Source organism: Acyrthosiphon pisum, chromosome A2 (assembly GCF_005508785.2).
Source record: "Acyrthosiphon pisum isolate AL4f chromosome A2, pea_aphid_22Mar2018_4r6ur, whole genome shotgun sequence".
Classification (NCBI taxonomy): Eukaryota; Metazoa; Arthropoda; class Insecta; order Hemiptera; family Aphididae; genus Acyrthosiphon; species Acyrthosiphon pisum.
The window spans coordinates 50,922,229-50,943,588 of record NC_042495.1 but is presented as its reverse complement, the minus strand read 5'-3'; the positions used below and the strand labels follow the sequence as shown (position 1 = coordinate 50,943,588).

At 33.2% G+C, this 21,360-nt stretch overlaps 1 protein-coding gene across 2 annotated transcripts in view; it reads right to left on the bottom strand.

Annotated features, from left to right (window-relative positions):
• The window catches only part of LOC100167610 (protein bowel), a 28,211-nt gene extending 18,634 nt beyond the window's left edge, over positions 1–9,577 (bottom strand). The window contains exons 1-2 of one of the 2 annotated variants that reach the window (XM_003245278.4): positions 9,129–9,577; positions 3,034–3,832 (exon numbers count right to left, since the gene is read on the bottom strand). In XM_003245278.4, coding sequence (XP_003245326.1) covers positions 3,034–3,785 — 752 coding nt within the window. In that variant the 5' untranslated portion in view covers positions 3,786–3,832; positions 9,129–9,577. The remainder of the gene's footprint in view (positions 1–3,033; positions 3,833–9,128) is intronic. The other variant, XM_001943449.5, reaches the window with a different exon arrangement.
• Between the last annotated feature and the right edge of the window lie 11,783 nt (positions 9,578–21,360).

Below are 21,360 nucleotides of genomic sequence, written 5' to 3'. Positions count from 1 at the left end.
ACATACACCCGCATTTCGGCGTACTATGTTGTTACTTCGATGTGCGCAACGAATAACACAGTAACTCAATTTCACAATTTTTTTTTATAATGAATAATATTTATAGATGATTTAATTTTTTTTATTTTGATTGTTTTTTTTAAGTTTTCTGAGAGTTTTAGACATTGTATTTTAAGCAATCTAAAATATGAAAAAATGAAGATTATATAATATTGCATTTTGGTTTTTAAAGTATTAAATATTTAACTATTTAAATATTATTTTGTTTCTGATAGAATATCTAGTAGGTACTAATTTCTTTGGTGTAATAATGTGCTTTTTTTTAAAAAAAATCACATTTTATAATGTTTAACATAATATGGAATATAATTGCATATCGAGCCACATTTTCCTTGCATATTTGCATCATATTTGACACTTTTTAAATGCATATAAATCCAGGCTCTAATGATAACAGAGGAACCTTTTGCGGGCCGTACCCCGTCACCCGCCCCCCTTGTCGTTTCCAGTCCATTATATCTTAGTCCGTGATTATTATTAATAATTTATACATTTTGGCAATTTGGCAGCAAAACTGATTCGCCTTAAGTTTTGTTTATAGTATTTATTTTTTTTATTATCAATATTATTTTTTTATACACTGTAAAAGCGGGTTTTAAATTATTAAAAATAAACATAAGAAGATGTCACACCTGCATGTGTTTTCTCCGTCTTACACACGTACGACATAGACAAAATGCGTTTATGTAGACCGTGTACAACTCACTAACTTTTGGTGTTGGGATAAAAACAATTATTACCAAATTAAAATATGAAAATATTTTGGAGGGCAAGACGGTGAGTTTTTTTGGAAAAATTTAAATTTCGCAAATTTAAAGGTCATTTAAAAATGTTAAAATTTTTGCTATTTCTAAACGATATAATAAACATAACGTTCATATTATATTCATATAATACGTTATATTGGGAATAATGGAAAAAGCGCACCGTCATCGTCATGCCCTCAGAAATATTGTCACAATTCAATTTTATAATAGGTATTTTTACTCTAGAACAAAAATTGAGCTAATTATGCTCAAACTGTGTAAACGTGTTTTGTCTATGTTGTACGTGTGTAAGACGGAGATAACACATCCGAATGTGACATCCTCATAATATATTTGCATTGGGTCGTTTTCTTTAAACACAGCCGAACAACATATTTAATAACAGAACTATACACCACTCAACAGAACTGAGATCTATCTTAATAGATTGCAATTTTTTACTTACATTATTAAATGTTTGAACACTATCACAATATAGCGATGTCATAAATGCAGTTTCTAATTTATTCATATCCGTAATACATAGAACGGACGGAACTACGAAAGGCCGCAGTATAACAGTATCTATTCAACGAAGGTCTAACGTTAAATGTTGATAAGTGATAACTATTATCAGGGGTATGAAACTCCGTGAATTGACCGAATCAGGCGATTGTGGTCTTGAACACGGTCTCCAAGGGGGGGGGGGGGGCGTGGAATACGTGAAATAGGGAATGGTAAACAAGCCGACCCCGCGTTGCGTATCCCGCCTAAGTTCTGGTAAACGTTTACATCATATTGGTGCGGTAAACGTTTCCATGTTTTTCGGAGGTTTAGACTTCAGATCATAGGTAAACAAGACCGCAATCAGCTGATCGAGTTTCGCTTCTATATTGTTCTATGCTATTATAGTAACTTCAGAAAAATAATCAAGTAGGTATTACGCGAATTAAAATAAACTTATTTATTTTAGTCTAGGAGCTACTGACGGTTTGATCTCACCTATTTTAGCTTCCTTGAAAATTGTATAACTAATAGAATCGAGCCTGCGGAATACAATAGAAAATCATGTTATAAAATAATCAACTGATGAAAATTCACATTCTAACGTCATGTAAAAAACCATATATTATATTTTATTTTATTAACTAAACAATTTTATATTTATATTGTTTTTCACACGATAGAATCCAATTTTTTATCAGCCAATTTTTTCAAACATAATTTAATTAATTCAATTCATTTGATGTTGATGGCTGAGGAGCTTAAGTAAATTGATTTTTTGAGACCCCCCCCTCCCTAATGACGTAGCTCCTTGTCTATTATTATGTTGTGTTTTACAACAACGCTAGCAGATACGGGCTACACTCTTGTTGTTATCAGTTATCCAAGGAATTATTATTGTTCGTATAAGAATAGATATGATAGAATATCCTAAAGGCTAAAATAAACTTTCGAGAAATCTTCAACAAATCGCAATATATAAGGAAAAAACATTTTACATAATTTTAAAATTTTAAATATTATGTTAGGCGTTGGCTTAATACATAAAAAAGTTCATGAAAATTTACTCCCCCCTCTAGGTTACACCAGCAGGGGCAATGGCCCACCCTGGCCCCTAAATACAGTTAAGGGTCTGCGGACCACAGTTTGGGAAACGCTGGATTAAGCCGCAATAAATAATAGTGAGGAAGTGTCCAACACAAAATATTACAATAGGCTCGAAGTTTTTGCGGATATTCAAAGCGTTAAGAGAACGCTACCCATACATTTGTTGTCTTCGTTTTACACACGTATGACACCAAATTGTCGTACACTAGTTTCAATAGTGTGCCATTATTTTTGATACTAGGGTGAACTAACCTGTTATAAAACTTTTAGGTAAGAATATTATCTGTGCTTAAGCGTTGCCGATTTTTCGAAATTTTCATTTTCAAGCAAGATATGGGTATTTCGTATGTGAAATATCAAAAAATAAAAATGCTCATATCTCACTTGAAAATTAAAATATCGAATAAAAGCCAACGCTTAAGCACAGATAATGTTATTATCTAAAAAAATGTGTAATAGGTCAAATCACTCTAATATCAAAACTAACAGCACACTATTGAAACTAATGGACGAAAATGTGCCTTGTCGTACGTGTGTAAGACGGATACAACAAATGCATGGGCAGCATCCTCTTAAATGTATAGTTAAACTACTATGATTTAAATCAGGTATTTACTTGTGATCGCGCAAATGGTCTTGTCTCCGGAACGCTTTTTTGCAAATGTCACACGAGTACGGCCTCTCGTCCGTGTGCGTCCGTTCGTGTATCAACAGGTTGTAGCTCTTGGTGAACTGTCGGTTGCAGAACCGGCATATGAACTGTTTTTTTGGTCGAGACGCCCGGGCCATGCCAACCCCGCTAGCACCCACGGCCGAGGCACGTGGTCGGGCGGCCACTGAGCCAAACGCGCCAGGGCCGGTACCTGCAGCTGGGCCACCGAACAGAGGCTGACTGCCGTACTGGCTACCGGGGTTTAGCAGGAACGGGTGAGCATAGCCTCGCTGATGCATGGCCGCCTGTAACACCTTGTTCTTGTCCAGTGCCATAGCCATCTGCTGTTGCTGGTGGATCAACGAAACGGCAGCCGCTGCCGCAGCGGCGTTAGCCGACGACAACTGTTGCTGCTGCTGTTGCTGTGATTTGTGTTTGGGCACGTACATGCCCGGCGACGGCTGTTGCTGTTGCTGCTGCTGGAGCGACGACAGGTGGTGGTGCTGGTGGAGGGCTTTGTGCTTGTCAGCCATCATGGACGCGGCGTAAAAGTCAGCCGACGACGGCGACGGCTGTTGCAGCGACGCTATCGACGGATGCCCGTAGAACGATCCGCTGGACGGCATGACCGGCACGAACGCCGATCCCACGCCCGGCTTTACGCCCTCGCCGCCGACAGAAGCCGGCTTTCCGCCGCCACTGCTTCCGCTCGACATTATGCTAATCGCCTGAAACACACGCCGCACGTAAGTCGCATTGTTCTCTGTAAGCACATAGAAATACATTATATTGTAATATTATTATTAGGTATATTTAGGTGGAATATAGGTAGGTACGTTGTTATAATATTTTATTGTCGACAAAACGCGCGCGACAAATGCTACTATTTAGGATATTTTTTTGGTTCTTTGTTACTATTATTATTTATTGTACGTCCGTTATGTGAACATGTCGGGTCAACGTCGAAATCTAACCGGCTTCAACATAATATAATATATTATAATAAACAATGGACGGGTAATTCGTAGGATGTTTTCGTTTTAGGCGGGGAAAGAGAGATCGACGAGCGCTTTTGAAACTTGGCACCTAGGTGGTAAACTGGTGGTATAGACGTATAGTGATGGTATGTGTACATAAATAATCGTATACTTTACCGTTTTTGAGTTAGCGGTAATAGGTACCATTGATTTTATAATACTACACAGATAACTGATAAGCAATCCTATTGTTTATATTGGAAGCAGCTAATATTTTAAAGCCGGTATCACACGGTGCGTTGAGCTACGCGAGGAGTGTGGAGTGGTATAGCGCGGTACAGTTGACGCGTTGTCTGAATGGTGTTGCGCGCCAAGGTTTGTACGAGCGGCACGTTTCTTCCCGACAATATTGTCGGTTTCTGTACCTTGCGCCAAAGGAAAATTGGCACGGCGCGTCTTATCCAATCTAACGGCGTGTCGCGGTCGGTTTTAAATGTGCGAGGTGTATACAAACGCTCCACAGTTGTGTAATCTTAATGGGTCGCTGTATCCGTTTGAATATAGAGCAATGCAAACGGATCAGTGAATCTATAGGTCAAATGCAATTAGCCGCTTCCAATAGGATGGGTTATATTCTGTATGTATATTATAAAATCAATAGCTATAATATCATAATGTGCGATCTATAAAATAATAATAAAAAATAAAACCATAAATTTAATTATAAATTGTAGTGGTACACACAGTGACGAATCCAGGGGGGCAAGGGGCAAAGCCTCTATGCTCGATATTTTTAAGTTTTAACTAAGTAGGTATATAAAAAAAAAATATTTTTTTGTTTACTGGTTTATACTACACCGACTCAGAATATGATAACTTAACAACAAGCGCCATAAAAAAAATAGTGATGGATTTAATACTTCTGTAGTTATTTAATATTTAAAAAAAGTATAATTAGATCACTAATTGATTACTGCTGATAAGACTATTATTATGTCCTATCTATATCTTTATTATCAATGCGTACATCATACATTTAATGATTTAAATGAATAACCCCCCTCAATAAGTCTTTGCTCTGAATTCGTCCCTGCACGGGTATACGCTTTACGTTACATGAAACCATTAGATTAGGTAGGACCTGGTAGTTTAGGTAACCTAACCTAACCTAACCTAACCTGGTAGGTAGTAATGTAGTATTATATATTTATATAGTGTTGTGTTGAGGGTTGGTAGATAATCATTATTCACTTTGTAAATCACATCATGATTTTTATTTAAAAAAACTAAATCCCTAGTCGTTTAATCAATGTAATTATAAATATTGTTCATGTGACATTGCTCCCCACCTTGGAAATGCAATCATCACGATTGAAACATAAAAAAATATTTATTTATTTTAGTGATACTAAGCATATATACCTACCTAATAGCTATATCAGATATTTAACACAAATAAACTAGAAATATTATTGATAAAATAGTCAAAACTATTTTAAAGTTATGTATGAGGCTGATAGTTGCTTCGTGTAAAAATAAACGATTCAATAAACAAAATATAAATCCTTTTGTTCAGATATTAGATTGGTGATTAATTTTAATATCATACATTCATTATCCATACCAGTAGGAATATCTAAATAAAGTTAATTTTACGTTATAATTCGATGGAAGATTTCGGTGGAAGATGGAAGACAAATATTTTATTTAGAGTCTTAGAGCACCTCTAACGCTTTACTCTATTGGGTACTTAAAAAAATAGTTATTATACACAATAAAATTCGTATAAGATTTAAAAGAACATTTTTTATCCGTCGAACCTACTCATTAATTATTAAAATTATTTTATTATTATTATGGTGGTGGAGCCGGTAGGTTTTAATTAAATAATTTGCAGATTTTAGATATTATACTGGTTTGAAACCTATACTGGCCAGTGGCCATACTAGTAGAATGTTCTAATAATATAATTCGTATAGAAGGGGAGCCATGTATGTTTATTTCAAATTATGAGTTAATAAATTATAATAGATGGCTGGTGATTAGGAATTATCGAATGAAAAATAAGTATACCAAACCATCGTAGCTCTCAAATGTCTCAACAATAAACTGCACAGCAGGTTAAGGATTCGCATGTTATTCTCTATGCTGTATAGTATACCTACTCACATTATATTAATACAATTATATAACAAGGTATCTTGGCCTATATTATATTGTACGCATCAAACGTGTTCATATTATTATACTGTAAGAACGAAACCTATGGCAAACGTTTTTTTATTATTTTTTTTTTTTTATCTGAAATCACAAATCTGAGAATGCGATTTCCGATGATCCGACTACGCGGCATTTAAATACAATAGGCGTGTATAAATCACGAGCGAGAATAATATAGAAATGCGAGCGGGGAAAAAAACAGCATTTTTTCAACTGTCTACCGAACTCAATATGAACGAAAAAAAATTGTTTGACAATCGCGCGTTACATTCGGACAAACGCGTAGGTAGATATATTAATAATAATAATAATAAGTCTGGTAAGGATTAAGTAAACACATATCGTTATCACAGACACCGCCGCCGCCTCCAGTAGCATCAACTATTGCATGCGTTTCATTTTACGATGACGATTATTGATTACGAATAATAATATACACATAATAATATATATTATTATTTTATTATTGTAAAACGTGTAACGACGTCGCACACAGTAGTCGCGCGCGTACAGATATAATAGATATTATGCGATGATAATTTATGCGCGATTAAAAATATCGTAGTCAAAAACTCGTTCCCGATGGACGGCTATAAATAGTTTAAGTAAAATATAAAAACAATAATAAAATATTTATATATTGATTAGTACATAGATTTAAACGAGTGTAATAATAGTGGCGATTCCTAAAATATGTATCATATACGATATAAATTGTCAATATTTTCATAAAATCATCGATAATTATTTTAATTTATTACAAGAGATTACTATATATTGTACTATAACCAAACTGTATAACTTATAGTTGAAATACATACATTTTCAAAACATTTTCTGGTTATTATGAATTACTAACCGTTCAAAGATAAAAATATCGAATAAAATATCCAACGAAAGAGTACTTACGCGGTCCGCGGACAATGTTATCCATCGATCATCACATATTCACATGCAAGTAGTTTGACATTATAGGTATGATTTACCCGAAATATTTAAAACTATTAAACCGTGACGTCCTCGTTAACATCAAAAAATGTCGACGGTTGCAGAAATGTGACTAACATTAAACCGTATTTGTATTCAGATATCCAAAAAAATCACGATTCGAGTACCTATGACCGAAAAAAGTTGAAATTAGGGACGACTGGCAATAAATCACAATCGTTATTCGTTATAGTTTTCGGTGGCATTACGTACAGCGACGACGATAATATTTCGTTTTGACTGTCGATGGTAAACCTCACCGATGGAATTATATGCATGTCATTGCGGATTGTCGATTTGTGCTCGGACAATGCGATTCGAATAATGTAAGACGGACGAGCGCAACAACACATACGAATTACAAGATGCTGATATTTTATTATTGTTATTAATGTTGTTATTGCAATATTGTGTCCAGAGGGACTGCCAGATCATCGAGGGGGTGGACGGTCCATGAACGAAAGGGTCGAAAAGAGTATAAAAATCGCGTCGGTGTTTGTACACAAACAACACGTACCGGACGCGACGGCTTTCGTCATCTTCCTCACCTACCGAAATACTGCGTAAATAGGGTCTGAAAATTCGTAAGACGCGAATCCAGCAGGTCTTTTTTAAAAGAAAAATAATAAACGGGGACTCTTCACCCATACGTCATCCCCAACCACCTAGTAAACGCTTCACAGAACACAGAACTTATAACAACGATTGCGTTGAATATTGAAAAATGTATTACATCGTATTCTCGTGAAAAATTACAGTGAATTCCTTCCCCAATTTACGATTAAATATTCGTAGGAACACATGGGAAGTGGTTTTTAATATTAGTTTCGTGATCAAAGTTTCCTGACACGCAAATAGAACAACGGTGGCTACTATATAATATATTATAGTATATTATATTCCATTGCTCACGACACTAATGACAGACCGACGGCAGGCGACACCCGTATAATTGGTATAATAACAGTAGATTATTTTTGTGATATTGCACATGTCGATATAACCTTATCGAACTCTTTAATTATACTAACATATTTTATCATCGTCGTGTTTACTACAAAAATACATTGTCGCCTGTCGGCCGCTACCAGTAGACCATAGATAGATACGCCGCACCACCGTTGTCAAAATAGAAAGACGATCGACACGAAGCGATATGTTTATAGAGGTACCTCATCCGTCCGTGACCGGCAAGAAACAATTATCAATTACACGGCTATTCAAATAATTAACGAAATATTATAATTTACATTTTGTTGTCGTAGCCCGTAGGACTAACCAGGAACAACCGACGATTCATATTCGCGCGGGCACTTCAAGGACGGGGCCTCTCGCGATATCTCCCTCCGCAGATCAGCGCGACGAGGTTCAATGTGCGGCGACGGCGTTCAAAGTTACGCTCACGGACGTCTAAAAACTTGATACCATTGCTTTATCGAGGAGGGAGGGGGTTTTGGGGATGACCAGTTCGATCCACCTCATCGATATTTTTGCAAATCAATAATTTGTTTGACAATGTGACGTCTGTTTTAAAAATATTGAACAAAATATATTGAACAATATTCACCATTGTTTCTCCACCCCTACCCACCACCTGGCATATCGAATTTATCTGCACTATTGGTATACCGACTACCGAGTGCTTTTTGGGACTTTTCTACAGTTATGAACGAAACGCGCCGATAATTGCAGCGAGACAACGATTATAAATTATCAATATTTATTTTAATCTTTTAGAACCGGTAGGTACGCAATAATACGGACGACGGACAGTAACGACGATGATAACACACGAGCACGGGTAAGTACACATCACCTACTTATCGCATCGATATTATTGTACAATATTATAAGTCTTATGGAATTTACACTTACGTGATAGGACGGACGTCGGAAAAACCGATGGGTCCGCACGCGGCGGCAGAGCCGCTTTTATCGGGGAAACGAAAACGGAACACTACTGGCGCACGCATACGTCAAGTTGTAACGACGACTACCGTCCGGATCGGGTGAAACGATTAATTAATAATAATAAAACCCGAACTCGTGTTGTCGAATGGAAAAAAATCATCGATCCGCGCCGAAAGAATGCGACGAACGAACGAACGGACGGACACGGACGCACTGTATAACGACGCACTCACGCAGGGCGCGTACACGGCGCGACGACTCGTTATTTACTATTTAGTCGTTAGGATGGAAACTGACGAGGGAATAACGAAACAGGTACCCGATCGTTCAGCCTCTGCTGGTACTGGGTACTGGTTACGTCGCGTCGTCATCAACGGCGGTGCCGCGGTGGCCGTCAGATGCTATGGTGCGCGGGTGACGACCTGTACGGTGCAGTGGGGGGTGGACGGTGGTCGAGTGGGAGTCGGCGAAGTCGGTGTCGGTGCCCTTCGAACGACGACGCTGGTAGCGTCACCTGTTGTCGGTTTCTGGCACTAACAATGTGGCCGTGCGTGCGCGCCGCGGTGTTCACGTAACTTTATACATCATGTACATACGATAATAATAATAATAATATTATAAAAACTACTGTAGGTATATACCTGCGACCGGGCCGGCTACCTGTACAGGCTGTACATCGCCGTGCCACCTGCGCCTACCCACACGGTATCATCAGCGTCGTCGTTGGCGAAGTGGGATGGAACTACGAAAAGCAGACGGAAAAGTTATAACGAAATAGAAATCTCGAGTGGTGGGTACGAGGAGCGAACGTACGACCGCGGCGGCGGTTACGAAGTCCATCCGACGGGCATACTGTGTACATACGTTATATATTGTATTGTTATTACTGTACAGGCGTACAGCGACACAGCGTACGTATGGGTAGTAAAATATTTATTATAATACTCATAAGTTATGCATATGTTATTATTGTTATTATACATATTTTTTTAATAACACTCATAGCCTCCTCCGTCGCCGCCGCAGATGACTTATGCCTGCGAGTGAGGTGTGACGATAATATTATATCAAATAAATAACACACTATAGGTAATAAGTAATAACTAATAGTACCTATACTAAAAAATCTCGGTAGACCGCTGTGTAGTTTGTGATTTAATCTTTTTAGTCTAACGGTGGCCGCAGCAGTAGAACCTAAATCGGGCGGACTAGGAAAGAACCAAAATACAGTTTTGACAACTATAATATTGTATGGATGGGCAGTTGAAATATTATGAAGTAATATGTCGTAATTTACTATTACATTTTTACGATTCATATACTACCACGCGGAGCTAATATAAAATTTCTTAAGCCAATAGGTATGTAATATGTATACTTAAACTTACTTAATAAAAAAAAAAACTACAATCAGACTTCTACGCTGTCGAGGGTTGTACAAAACTCAATTGTGGACTGTGGTTGAACAAAATTGTACAAAATAAAGTACATAATACTGCTATCCATCGATACCTAAATGCTCAACATTTCAAATAATATTATTGATTTGTTCACATTCGTATAAATTCTTTTGAAACAATTTACATTAGTCAATGTAATGATAAAGTTTAAAAAAAACAATTTAGTACGTTTAATCGTGTTAATATTTGTTAAATAATTACTACTTTAGATTTTTAGAGGTCTTGTAAATCCAGTTTTTTATAAATATATGTTTATAACGAATAACCCAATAACGATGGATTATAAATTCAAAATTGCGACAATGCGACCTGTTAATTGTTACCGACCATATTCGGAAATCGTTTGGCTTCGGTAACAAGATTGATTCACTAAACCGATTTAATGAACCCTCGAATATTAACTAACTGGAAAGATAAAAAACCTCCTGAAGCCTTTAGGCTATTATATTCCTGCACCACTATATTATATGCAATAAAAAAACCGTCCAATTACTATTAATAATTTTTATATTTTACAAGACTTTCCCGTAATTTTATGGTAATTATTTTGAACATTACAACTTTATTTTGAATATTTATAACAAAAAAAATATATCGTTTATTTAATGGACACTGAATGAAATACATTTCGCGTTTTGATTTAATATCGCTTCGAAGAGAATGCAGCATAACGTCATCCTATGTAATTAACAAATACGTGGACAGTGTGCTATTCAAAAAGTATTAAAATTAATAGCTTTTTCGTGCATGTTTCTCCCGTATCCGTTTTAATTTTTCGAAGGAATATTTTGATTCTTATATAGTAGATACTTACATCATATAACATAAATTATAAGCTCTGAAATATTGAGATTATATCTTAAGTGCAACTGTTTTGTAAGACAAATATAATATGAATTATAGGCAATATATTGTTGTAAGTATATTAGCTGTAACCTGCATTAATTTTATTGTAAGTACATTACGGATTTAAACTGTAAACGATTCTTATAAACATTAATAACATTATTTATTCTCAATTAAAATTATTATATTTTTTAATATTCACGAATACAAAATACATATTTAATTACATTTTTGTATTAGTCTAGTTGCGTGGCGAAATCATTAACTTCTGAGGCACAATAAAATATATTAGTAATCGTTAAATTCTTATATAACTATATAATTAGTAATTACGTATTTACGTAAATGGTAACTGAGTAAGATTTTCTTTGTGTGTACTCAAGTCCTAAATTATTTTTATTTTACTATGTGAAATGTTGATAGGTAGGACACCCACTACCCTTTAAACTGATCCACGTGCCTCAATCCCTCAAATAAAGTCCTTCGTCATGCCACTGTGTATTACTATAGTCCAGGGATGGACAACTGGCCCACGTCTCATTTTTCACTGGCCCGTGCTATATTTAAATTTAGTTTATAAAAATGTAAAATGCTAAGATTTTTCTGTATTTTATTTTATTATATTCATAAAATTATTAAAATCAATATAATGTTTATCGTAATACGTAGATATAAATTATTAGTACTATTGAACTATTAAATGTAAATAATATTATATTTTTTATAACTATAATATAGTCTATTCAGAAAAGATCATACCACATTTACATAGCAAAGCCGGTTTTCACCATGGTCACCTGGTATGTTCTTATACTGAATAGAGTATACCTACACGTTAACTTTGGTTTTTTTGCTTTCAATGTTCTCTGGTCCGCTAGATTTTCGCACATTCAAAATTGGCCCTCTATAACCTCTATAGTAGCATCGAGTTGCCCATTATATTATGTATATATATTAACTATTAAGTAAAAACATTTATATTTTGGTAATTTATTCAATACAATTTTTAAAACATTAAAACTTATTTAAACGGCAAAACTGAGATCTATTTGGTCAGCTCTTGGATTCTAGGTTGTGAAACTTTTAATGACCCCTTAATCCCTTAAAATACGTATAGATACTGAAGGCCTATCCGCCAAAACCCGTATCAATTAAAACTTACCTATAAACTATTCGTGCAAGTATACAAACAACTTAAAAGCTTAACAAAGTCTCTGCGTACATCCGTAATATGTCCATAAACTCCAAATGATTGAAACCTCAGTATGGCCATTATCGCAAAACGCACATCTCCAAATAAGTTGTACACTTTTCGAACTCATCATTATTTTTAGAAAATTACAAATTTAGTTTTTGTAGAAAAATGTATAATATTATATTAACTGCAAAATATGTATTTTTTATCTTCTAAATAAAAAAATTAACGTCGGCAAGAAGGTTATAAAAAGTATGCGTACCTATAAGTGAACTCAAACTGCGGCGGCCAACGTCGTATAGTTATGCCGTTATGCCCGACCCGGTTTAAAATTAATTATACAATTAATAATCTAGTAAAAACACCATACAGAAGTCAGTCACACGGCATTAAACTCTGTGTTCTCCGCTTGTTTTAAACATACAAACATATATATAATATATACATGATACATACAGTAGTACCTACGTCGGTCGTTATATGTATACACATTACATATATTACAAACAATAGGAAATATCAGGATTGTTTATACGAATAACGAAAACCGTTTGTATAAAGCATCGAGGCTTAGGTACTGGTTACAGTAATATACAATAATTATGCGGAACCGCGTATTACTCACGTCAGACGATTCGCAGTGAAAATTTATAGTGTACACAAAAAAACGGAAACTTGACTTCTCTCGCATTCTACATTTTAATATTGCAATGTGTTTTATTATAATGTTCAATGATATTTAAATTATCATTTATTGTGTCTAATAGGTACTTACATGCTGGTATTTTAATTTATAATAAATGTATATATTGTAATCGTTGACCATCCGTAATCGTTGCATTTCGTACGTTTATTTGTTGACACTGGAATGTGTATTAACCATAAAATCATCAGTTTTTGTGGCACACGGATTTGAGAAAATCATACCGACGGTGGCCAGATTATATTGCAGGGAACCGACAAAAAAATCCTAAGTTAACAGATTTTCCATATAATATAGTACCTACTTAATACATTTTAACATTATAGGAACTATATTATGTATTATGTATTATATATTGTATTAATATGATATAAGTACTCGGTAATATATACTATTATTATAATATACGTGTGAGCAGTATAATATTATAATACTGTGCAGTAATCCCGTACAAACGAACGGTCTTGATGCAGTGTGTGTGTGTCTTGGAAACACATTGAATTTGTGAACATAAATAATAATGTATGTATACAGAGTGCTTGTCTTCGTACACACTAGCCAGTCAGTCTAAGATGTAAAACCTATATAAATAATTAGTTATATTTTATGGAAAATAGAGTAATTCATCGCTATAAAAATATTTACTCTATACCCAGATATAATAATCAACTCTACATGTGAAATTGCAGGCTAGCTATATTATGTCTGCTAGACTCAATAAAAAACGCAAAAACGACGATTTAGGGTTTTTTGCATTTTGAGTCCAGGTATAAATCTTAAAAATTATTGCAGATCACCGATAAAGTAATAATTTTTCAAAATCGTTAAAAAAAAAAAATAGTTTTCGATGGAGACAAACACGGTAAACACCCTGTATATTATATCGTAACAGAATCGTATACGTACATAATATTATTATTATATAATATTGAATTGTCTTCGTCATATAAATACGGTGCAGCGTAGACCTGTACCGATATTTACAGACAAAAAAAAAAAATCAAGAGAAACCCGACGTTAAGTCTATACTTGTATATTGTATATAATCTGTTATCATAAAAGTCGGCGGCGGCGGAGGCGGCGTGTATTCATCTCTCAAAGACGTAACTGTTAAAACCGTCATAAATCAATATATTGCGTAAACCTCGGGGATTCGTAAAAATGTGTTACACATTCGAACGTAGCTATGGTACCTAATACCTATTATAGTCGGTTATTTTGTCTCTCTTTTTCGATTATACGGTTACAATTTTATTGTTTTCTAAATACACACGTGTGTGCGTGTGTATACGAAGGGACGTCGACGCAGTTTTACGGGTTCTTTTGACGAAGCTACTGTCATGCATGCCGTACAGATACGACGACTTGCTTTTGTACATACACGACTATAATAATATTATGTATAATAATAGCCTGTCCACGGGGATTGCGCAACCCGTGATATTATATTATTATTATATTACCGTACGAGTATTGAAAAACGTATAGAAAAACTAAGACCGTATTGTACCTGCAGCGCCAGTCCGGTTACCTTACCTATATAAATATTAGACGAAGCGTCGTAACGGTCGATTTTGCGGTGAAACATCTTATGACAAATATAATAGACTACGGGGAATTATGCCTATATAGCCGGTACTGCGGTACCAGGGAGGATTTAAATCCCCCTTAAACCCGCGGGTGAGCTCCTATCTAATCTTTAGCGTGCGTCCCGAAATTATTATTGGATAATGTTCCAAGTGTGTAAATGATGTATCGGGCGTATTTAATTTGCCCCAAAAACAACCCCGGAAAATAAATAATATATATTTAAATTGAGCTACATCTAAAAATGAATTTTGCTAATTTGCGTCACTTTTTGAGGTTGTAGTTTGCGCCACCTAAAACTAAATAAAAGCGTGTTATGTAATCTGCTCCATCTTGTACCTACAAAAATTACAATTTACACTATTGTTTACCTTATTAGAATTGTAATTTGCGCCACTTTGAAATAACAAAACAATTTTTTTTTTACAGATTAATTTATTATATTTTAAATCATTGATCAATCAAGTTCATTTAGTTACATTTCTAGAAAATACGCACTTTATGTACATTAAATAAGTAAAATGTCGGTTAGTACCTATATAACACCCTATAATAATCAATAATATATTTTTTATTGTTTTTCATGTTTTTCATGTTTTACATGCCTAAAATAAATTAATTTTATAAAATAAATGTTTGATAATACCTATAATACTTATAATAGCTAGCTTATTACCTTTTTTTTATACTTGTAACTTAAAGACAGAACCAAGCTTTTTCTATCAGTTTTCTTTTGTCTTTAGTCTTCATGTATTTATTGAAATTTATCAGCTGGTAAATTTCAATAATTGAAGTTGAAAGAGTGACGCAGATTACATATTCCATTTCGTTTTCTGTCGTGGCACCAATTACTAAAATTAATTTTTAGATGTGGCGCAAAATACATGTTATATTTTTCTATTTTGGCGCAAATTACATACGCATTTAAATGTACTTATTGGTGGCGCAAAATACCATCTCCCGATGCATCGACCACGCGTGCGTCACAAAACAATACATTATTATTTAATTGCATTTAGTACGAGTACGTCCCTGCAGCATTTCATTATTTGATATAATATTGTTTTAGCATATAGTATATCATCATATCAATCACTAGTATAGTTAGTTTAATATATATTATGGTGAGTCAGTGCAAAATTAGATTAAAAATTATATTATATGCATATAGCTGCATATTGCATTATTGCATAGGTATAATGAACTTTCCAAGATATCATTTTTAGTATATCAGAGCCTCTGACATGCTCTTGTGAAATAAACGGTTTGGCCGTATTTAAATTAATCTTGATCTACGAAAATGTAAATAATTTCGATTTCCAAACGCACTAGGGCGACGCAATTTTCCGTAGGCCATGTCAATATACGTCGAGTAATGTGTATCGTCGCGGGAGCCAAATATTTTTGGACGGTTATTATATTGTGTAGTACATACAATATACATTAGTACATTATACACCTGCTGACCTGCACGAATATGCACATTGCAAAGCGCACATATTATATATTATTTACGATAAAGTATTAATAATATTATTATTTTTATTATATATATTTATAATATTTTATAAAATATTATTATTCCTAGCACGGATTTGAGTATAACTATGCACGCATATTATAATATATTATACGCGACGTGTTTTTCAAGAGGAAAAGGGCGTCACACCCACCGCCGACTTATGCAGGCCGATCGCACCAGCCGCGAACTGTTCAACATTCGACGTGCACCCGATTTCGTGTACGTTTTTGTTTTTAAATTTTTAATCGAGACAATAATAATTATGTACGGGGTATATGATTTCAAAGTATCTGCTGTGTTATGTACCTACGAGTTTTACATTCGTTACGGTTCTCCGACACGCTGCAATGCACAGTGCACCGCAAAGGTGTGTTCATTCGTTTTGAGTATAATGCGACAAATTCATATGGGTGAATGTAAAACCAACCTAGCAGGTAAAAAATACATATTTTAGTTCCTACACAGTAGAAAAACGAGATACATAAGTTCCTACACGGTAAAAAATTGATATGTTTCAATGTTTGTAGTTCCTACACAGTGAAAAAAGGTGCGTATGCAAGTTCCTGCACGTAAGAAAAATATAGAATTACCTATCTAGATAAAAATATAATACGTACACTACGTATCATTACATTTTCATAAATTGTATACCTAATTCAATAATTATTATTTTAAACAAATAGTTATACTATATAGGTGCTTTATTTAACACAATAGCTGATCCCGTTCACTTCATTGCCCGTCAAAAATGCCAATTCTATATGATTCAAACTTAGTTCAATTCGTTATTTAATATTTGGTGTAATGGTGTTCAAAAATTAAGAAGGTGGGCAAGTGGGTGTCCCTCTGCCATACAGTAGGTTTTCAAGAGGGTCACTAACGGATGATGTTAATTGTTAAATTTGAATTCAATGATATGATATCAATATATTATCATTGTATAAGTAAAACGATTCTGAGCTAAGATTATGTATATTTAATGATATTATTGTGAATAAAGTAATTTATTTATAACCTATATATTTAGGTAGAACCTTGTTTTAAATTTTCAATCCTTAGCTATGAAAGTTGAACGTTTTATAAATTTTTAACTACAAAATCATTATTAAATTTTAAATTTGATAAATGTTGTCAAAAATTGAACTTTAAATGCTTATAAAAAAAAATTGTGCCTATGTATTTGTAATATTTTTCAACTACTAGTGTAACAATATATCAGGAGCCTTATGTTAAATTTTCACGCATTTTTACCAAACAAATACAATTTTATTGACAATTATATAAAAAAAACTAAAAAAATTTAAAACTGACAATGTCCGTAAATAGCTCAAAAAGTGTCAAATTATTTTCAAAATTGTATGATGTATAGTAAATGATAATATAAACATTCAGTAAAATTTTCATGTATTTACAGTTATTGCAAGACTAAATTTATAGTAATTGACAGAAAGTAAGTTTATATTATGCTCAGTTATATTATTAATTAATTATTTATAGCTAAATATTAAGAACTTGAAGTGGCCAAAGCTCTCCACGGGGCACAGCTCTATACGCGTTACATAATTGTAGCACCTCCAAAATTTTTTAGCTCTATAGTTGTGAACTGTTGAGTGTATGCAAAATGTGTACATTTAAGGTATATAATAAGTAAACATGATGAGGAAATAAGAATTTAAACAAACATGACCTGTAAAAGGAATTCAGTGACATCATTTAATAAATTCTGTAACATTTAAGAAATAAAAGACGTCATATAAAATCATTATTTTGACAAAACATTTATTATTGAATGGAAATAAATAACAAATAACAATTAATTACCGAGTAGCTACATTTTGTATTTTATGTACATAATTTTAAAACGATTGGAATCAAGAGGTTGGCTGGTTGTTGATTAATAACTATATATAGACATTAGAAATATATAGTATACCTATACGGCTATACTGTATACCTAGTTATACGAATAAATTATTGTTACTATACATATTTCATATAGTATCTATATTTACTATTTACATAATATTAAAATTAAATATCAATGCATTGAGAATTTCGTATCAAAATATTACAATTTCTTTGATTAACTCATTGGTAGTAAATGTGCTACTAAACGAAACTACAATATAGATTATTATAATTTATACTATGAACTATAATTTGACTAGATGGTTACATTATAATGCCGAATATACAGGTAAACAGACAACAGTTAGCAGATTGAAGTGTATTGCGAGTACTACAGTTGTAAGGGTCGGTTGCAACTTGCAAGTACTTGCAATTGTGCGTACCTATGTATACAACGTTGTACGATGTAATAATAATATTATATTATATTATTATGTTATTATTATGTTTTATTTAAACGCCTGTATTTCAAAGTCCAATCTGATCAGAATTGGTTCATCATAGGACCCATATAAAACATTTGAACTCCATTGCAATGAATGGTATGTCAGGAAGAATATCCATTATCCAGGGCCTCACACAAATGGTTACAAACTTGCAACTTAAAATATTCATTAAGCAAATGCTAAATCTTCAACACTAAGGCTACATAACTATAAGCAATTTATCTTGGACGTGCTCAATTTTACGCAAGTAATCGAATAATCATTATTAATATTCATGTTATTTATCTGTATGACTGTATAGGTAGAAAGTTAAATACAAATAAACGTGCTGCGTGTATATAATGCGCACCCGTGTAACATTTTTTCGAGGACGATACTTATCGAAAAATGTACATCCTACGCGTACCTACTATGCCAAACCGAAATAACTTGAATTTTGTACTGTAACCAAAATAAATATTGAACGTTTAAATATTGGGTGTATGCAGGTATCCATTATACTAACACACAAAGTCAAATAACACTGCACAAATTGCTGTTTTTAATAATTAATTCGATTGAAACATTTTATGAAGAGGATGTAATATATTTATTTATATAACCTAAAATTAACAATGTAACACGAAAATATGGAAATTCGTTAAAATAAAGCTTAACAAAATTAAAATAACAATTAAAATATATTATGATTTTGCTTCCATATGCACAGCGAATTACACCCAAAAGGAGTTAATAAAACTAATCACAATTTTTATCCAGTGTTTTCTATTTATACTTCGTTTAATTATCTAATTTCTAAGTTCTAAGTTATAGTAAAATTCTGTCTATTCGTCAAAAACTCTCTGAAAATCTATTTGAGATAAATATAATATTTAATAAGTTTACGTATACATTATTTGGGTTAAGGCTTTAATTGTTTTAAATGTTAGACAACTTCATCAAATACTTTGATACCTACTATTGGCCATAATTATACGTTAGTTGCAGTGGTTGTAGCATGCGTACGAATAAAAAATAAGAAGCAGCATGAAATACAAAAACAGAATAGGAGAGAATAGTTTAGATAGGTACCATGATGAGCATATACGAAGGGAGTAATGGACCATACGAGTCGTTCGTGTCCTGCAGTTGGTGCTAATCGTGGTTTATTGTACGTTCTGTCAGCGTTTAGTACCTACGATACCTAATCAGGTATATTATGGTATGTCACCGTTTTTTTATTGTTTATTATAGTAACGCACACTCACCGCTACATTTTCAGGTATTTAAATCACTAAATATGTATTACCATAATATGATAATTTCGTTAAAAAATATTTCCCATCATAACATTAAGAATTCAGACACATATAGCTATTATACCGCAAATCTCGAATAATGTGTAGTAGGTACCTAAGTTATAGCTGTAGGTCACGGAAGTTGTTGCATTTGCATGTTTTTGTTTGAGCTATTAGATTTATTGCTAAGTAAGCTTGAATTATAAATACAAATATACTACAGTATATTGTAACTATAAATATGGTGGTGATCGTACAATAATTTTTAAAAATTGTTCTTTTTTCCTAGGTCTTTTTTACCGCTTACCAACCAATGTAGTACGCAGTGTTGGGTAAATTACTTTTAAAAAGTAATGGAATTACGTTACTTGTTACTTCACATATTTTTATTTAAATTACATTTGCGTTACCTAAAATTATTTTTATCACGTTAGTTACTTTTTCATAAATAAAGTAGTGCGTGGTAGTGCGCTACAAATAACGTTACTTTTTTTTTTTAATCTCTGATAACAGTTATCATTTTTTTTAACCATATTCAATTCATAATATTATGATATATTTTACAATATATTATTAATATTGTTAACTATTATCGGAATCAAAAGTAAATAAAATTGATTTTTAATTTTTCTGGAATATCTTATTAGCTTATTTTTGTACTACATTCAAAACTATTATTTTAATAAGTAACGTGGAAAATAACGCATAAGTGCGTTACTTCATAGAAATTACTTTTAAAAAGTAATTGCGTTACTTTCAGTAAAATGTAATGAAATTACTACTGCGTTACTGAAAAAGTAATTGCGTTACAGTAATTTTTAATTTGCGTTACGTCACTACCCAACACTGGTAGTACGTCATGTATTCAAGTATTATCATCAGTAAAAATAATTTATTATTTACAACTAAAAAAAGCAGGTAAGTGGATGTTGCTCTGCTGTACAGTAGATTACAAGTGAGTCACTGTATGATGGATTGTATTAGACTTGAATTCAATGATATAATAATATCATTGTATAAGAAAAACGATTCTGAGCGGAGATGGTTTGTCAGTCTGGATATTTTATATTGTTATTATTTATTTTATCATGTAATTTGAATTAATATTATAATATTATAATTTTAGATTCTGAGCGGAGCGAGGAAGCTATTGATTTTACAATGGTGTTTATTATTTTTTTTTATATTTACTGTATACAACATTTCTACCAGAAGGAGTGCTTCGATTTCAACATATAGTACTTTATTTTTC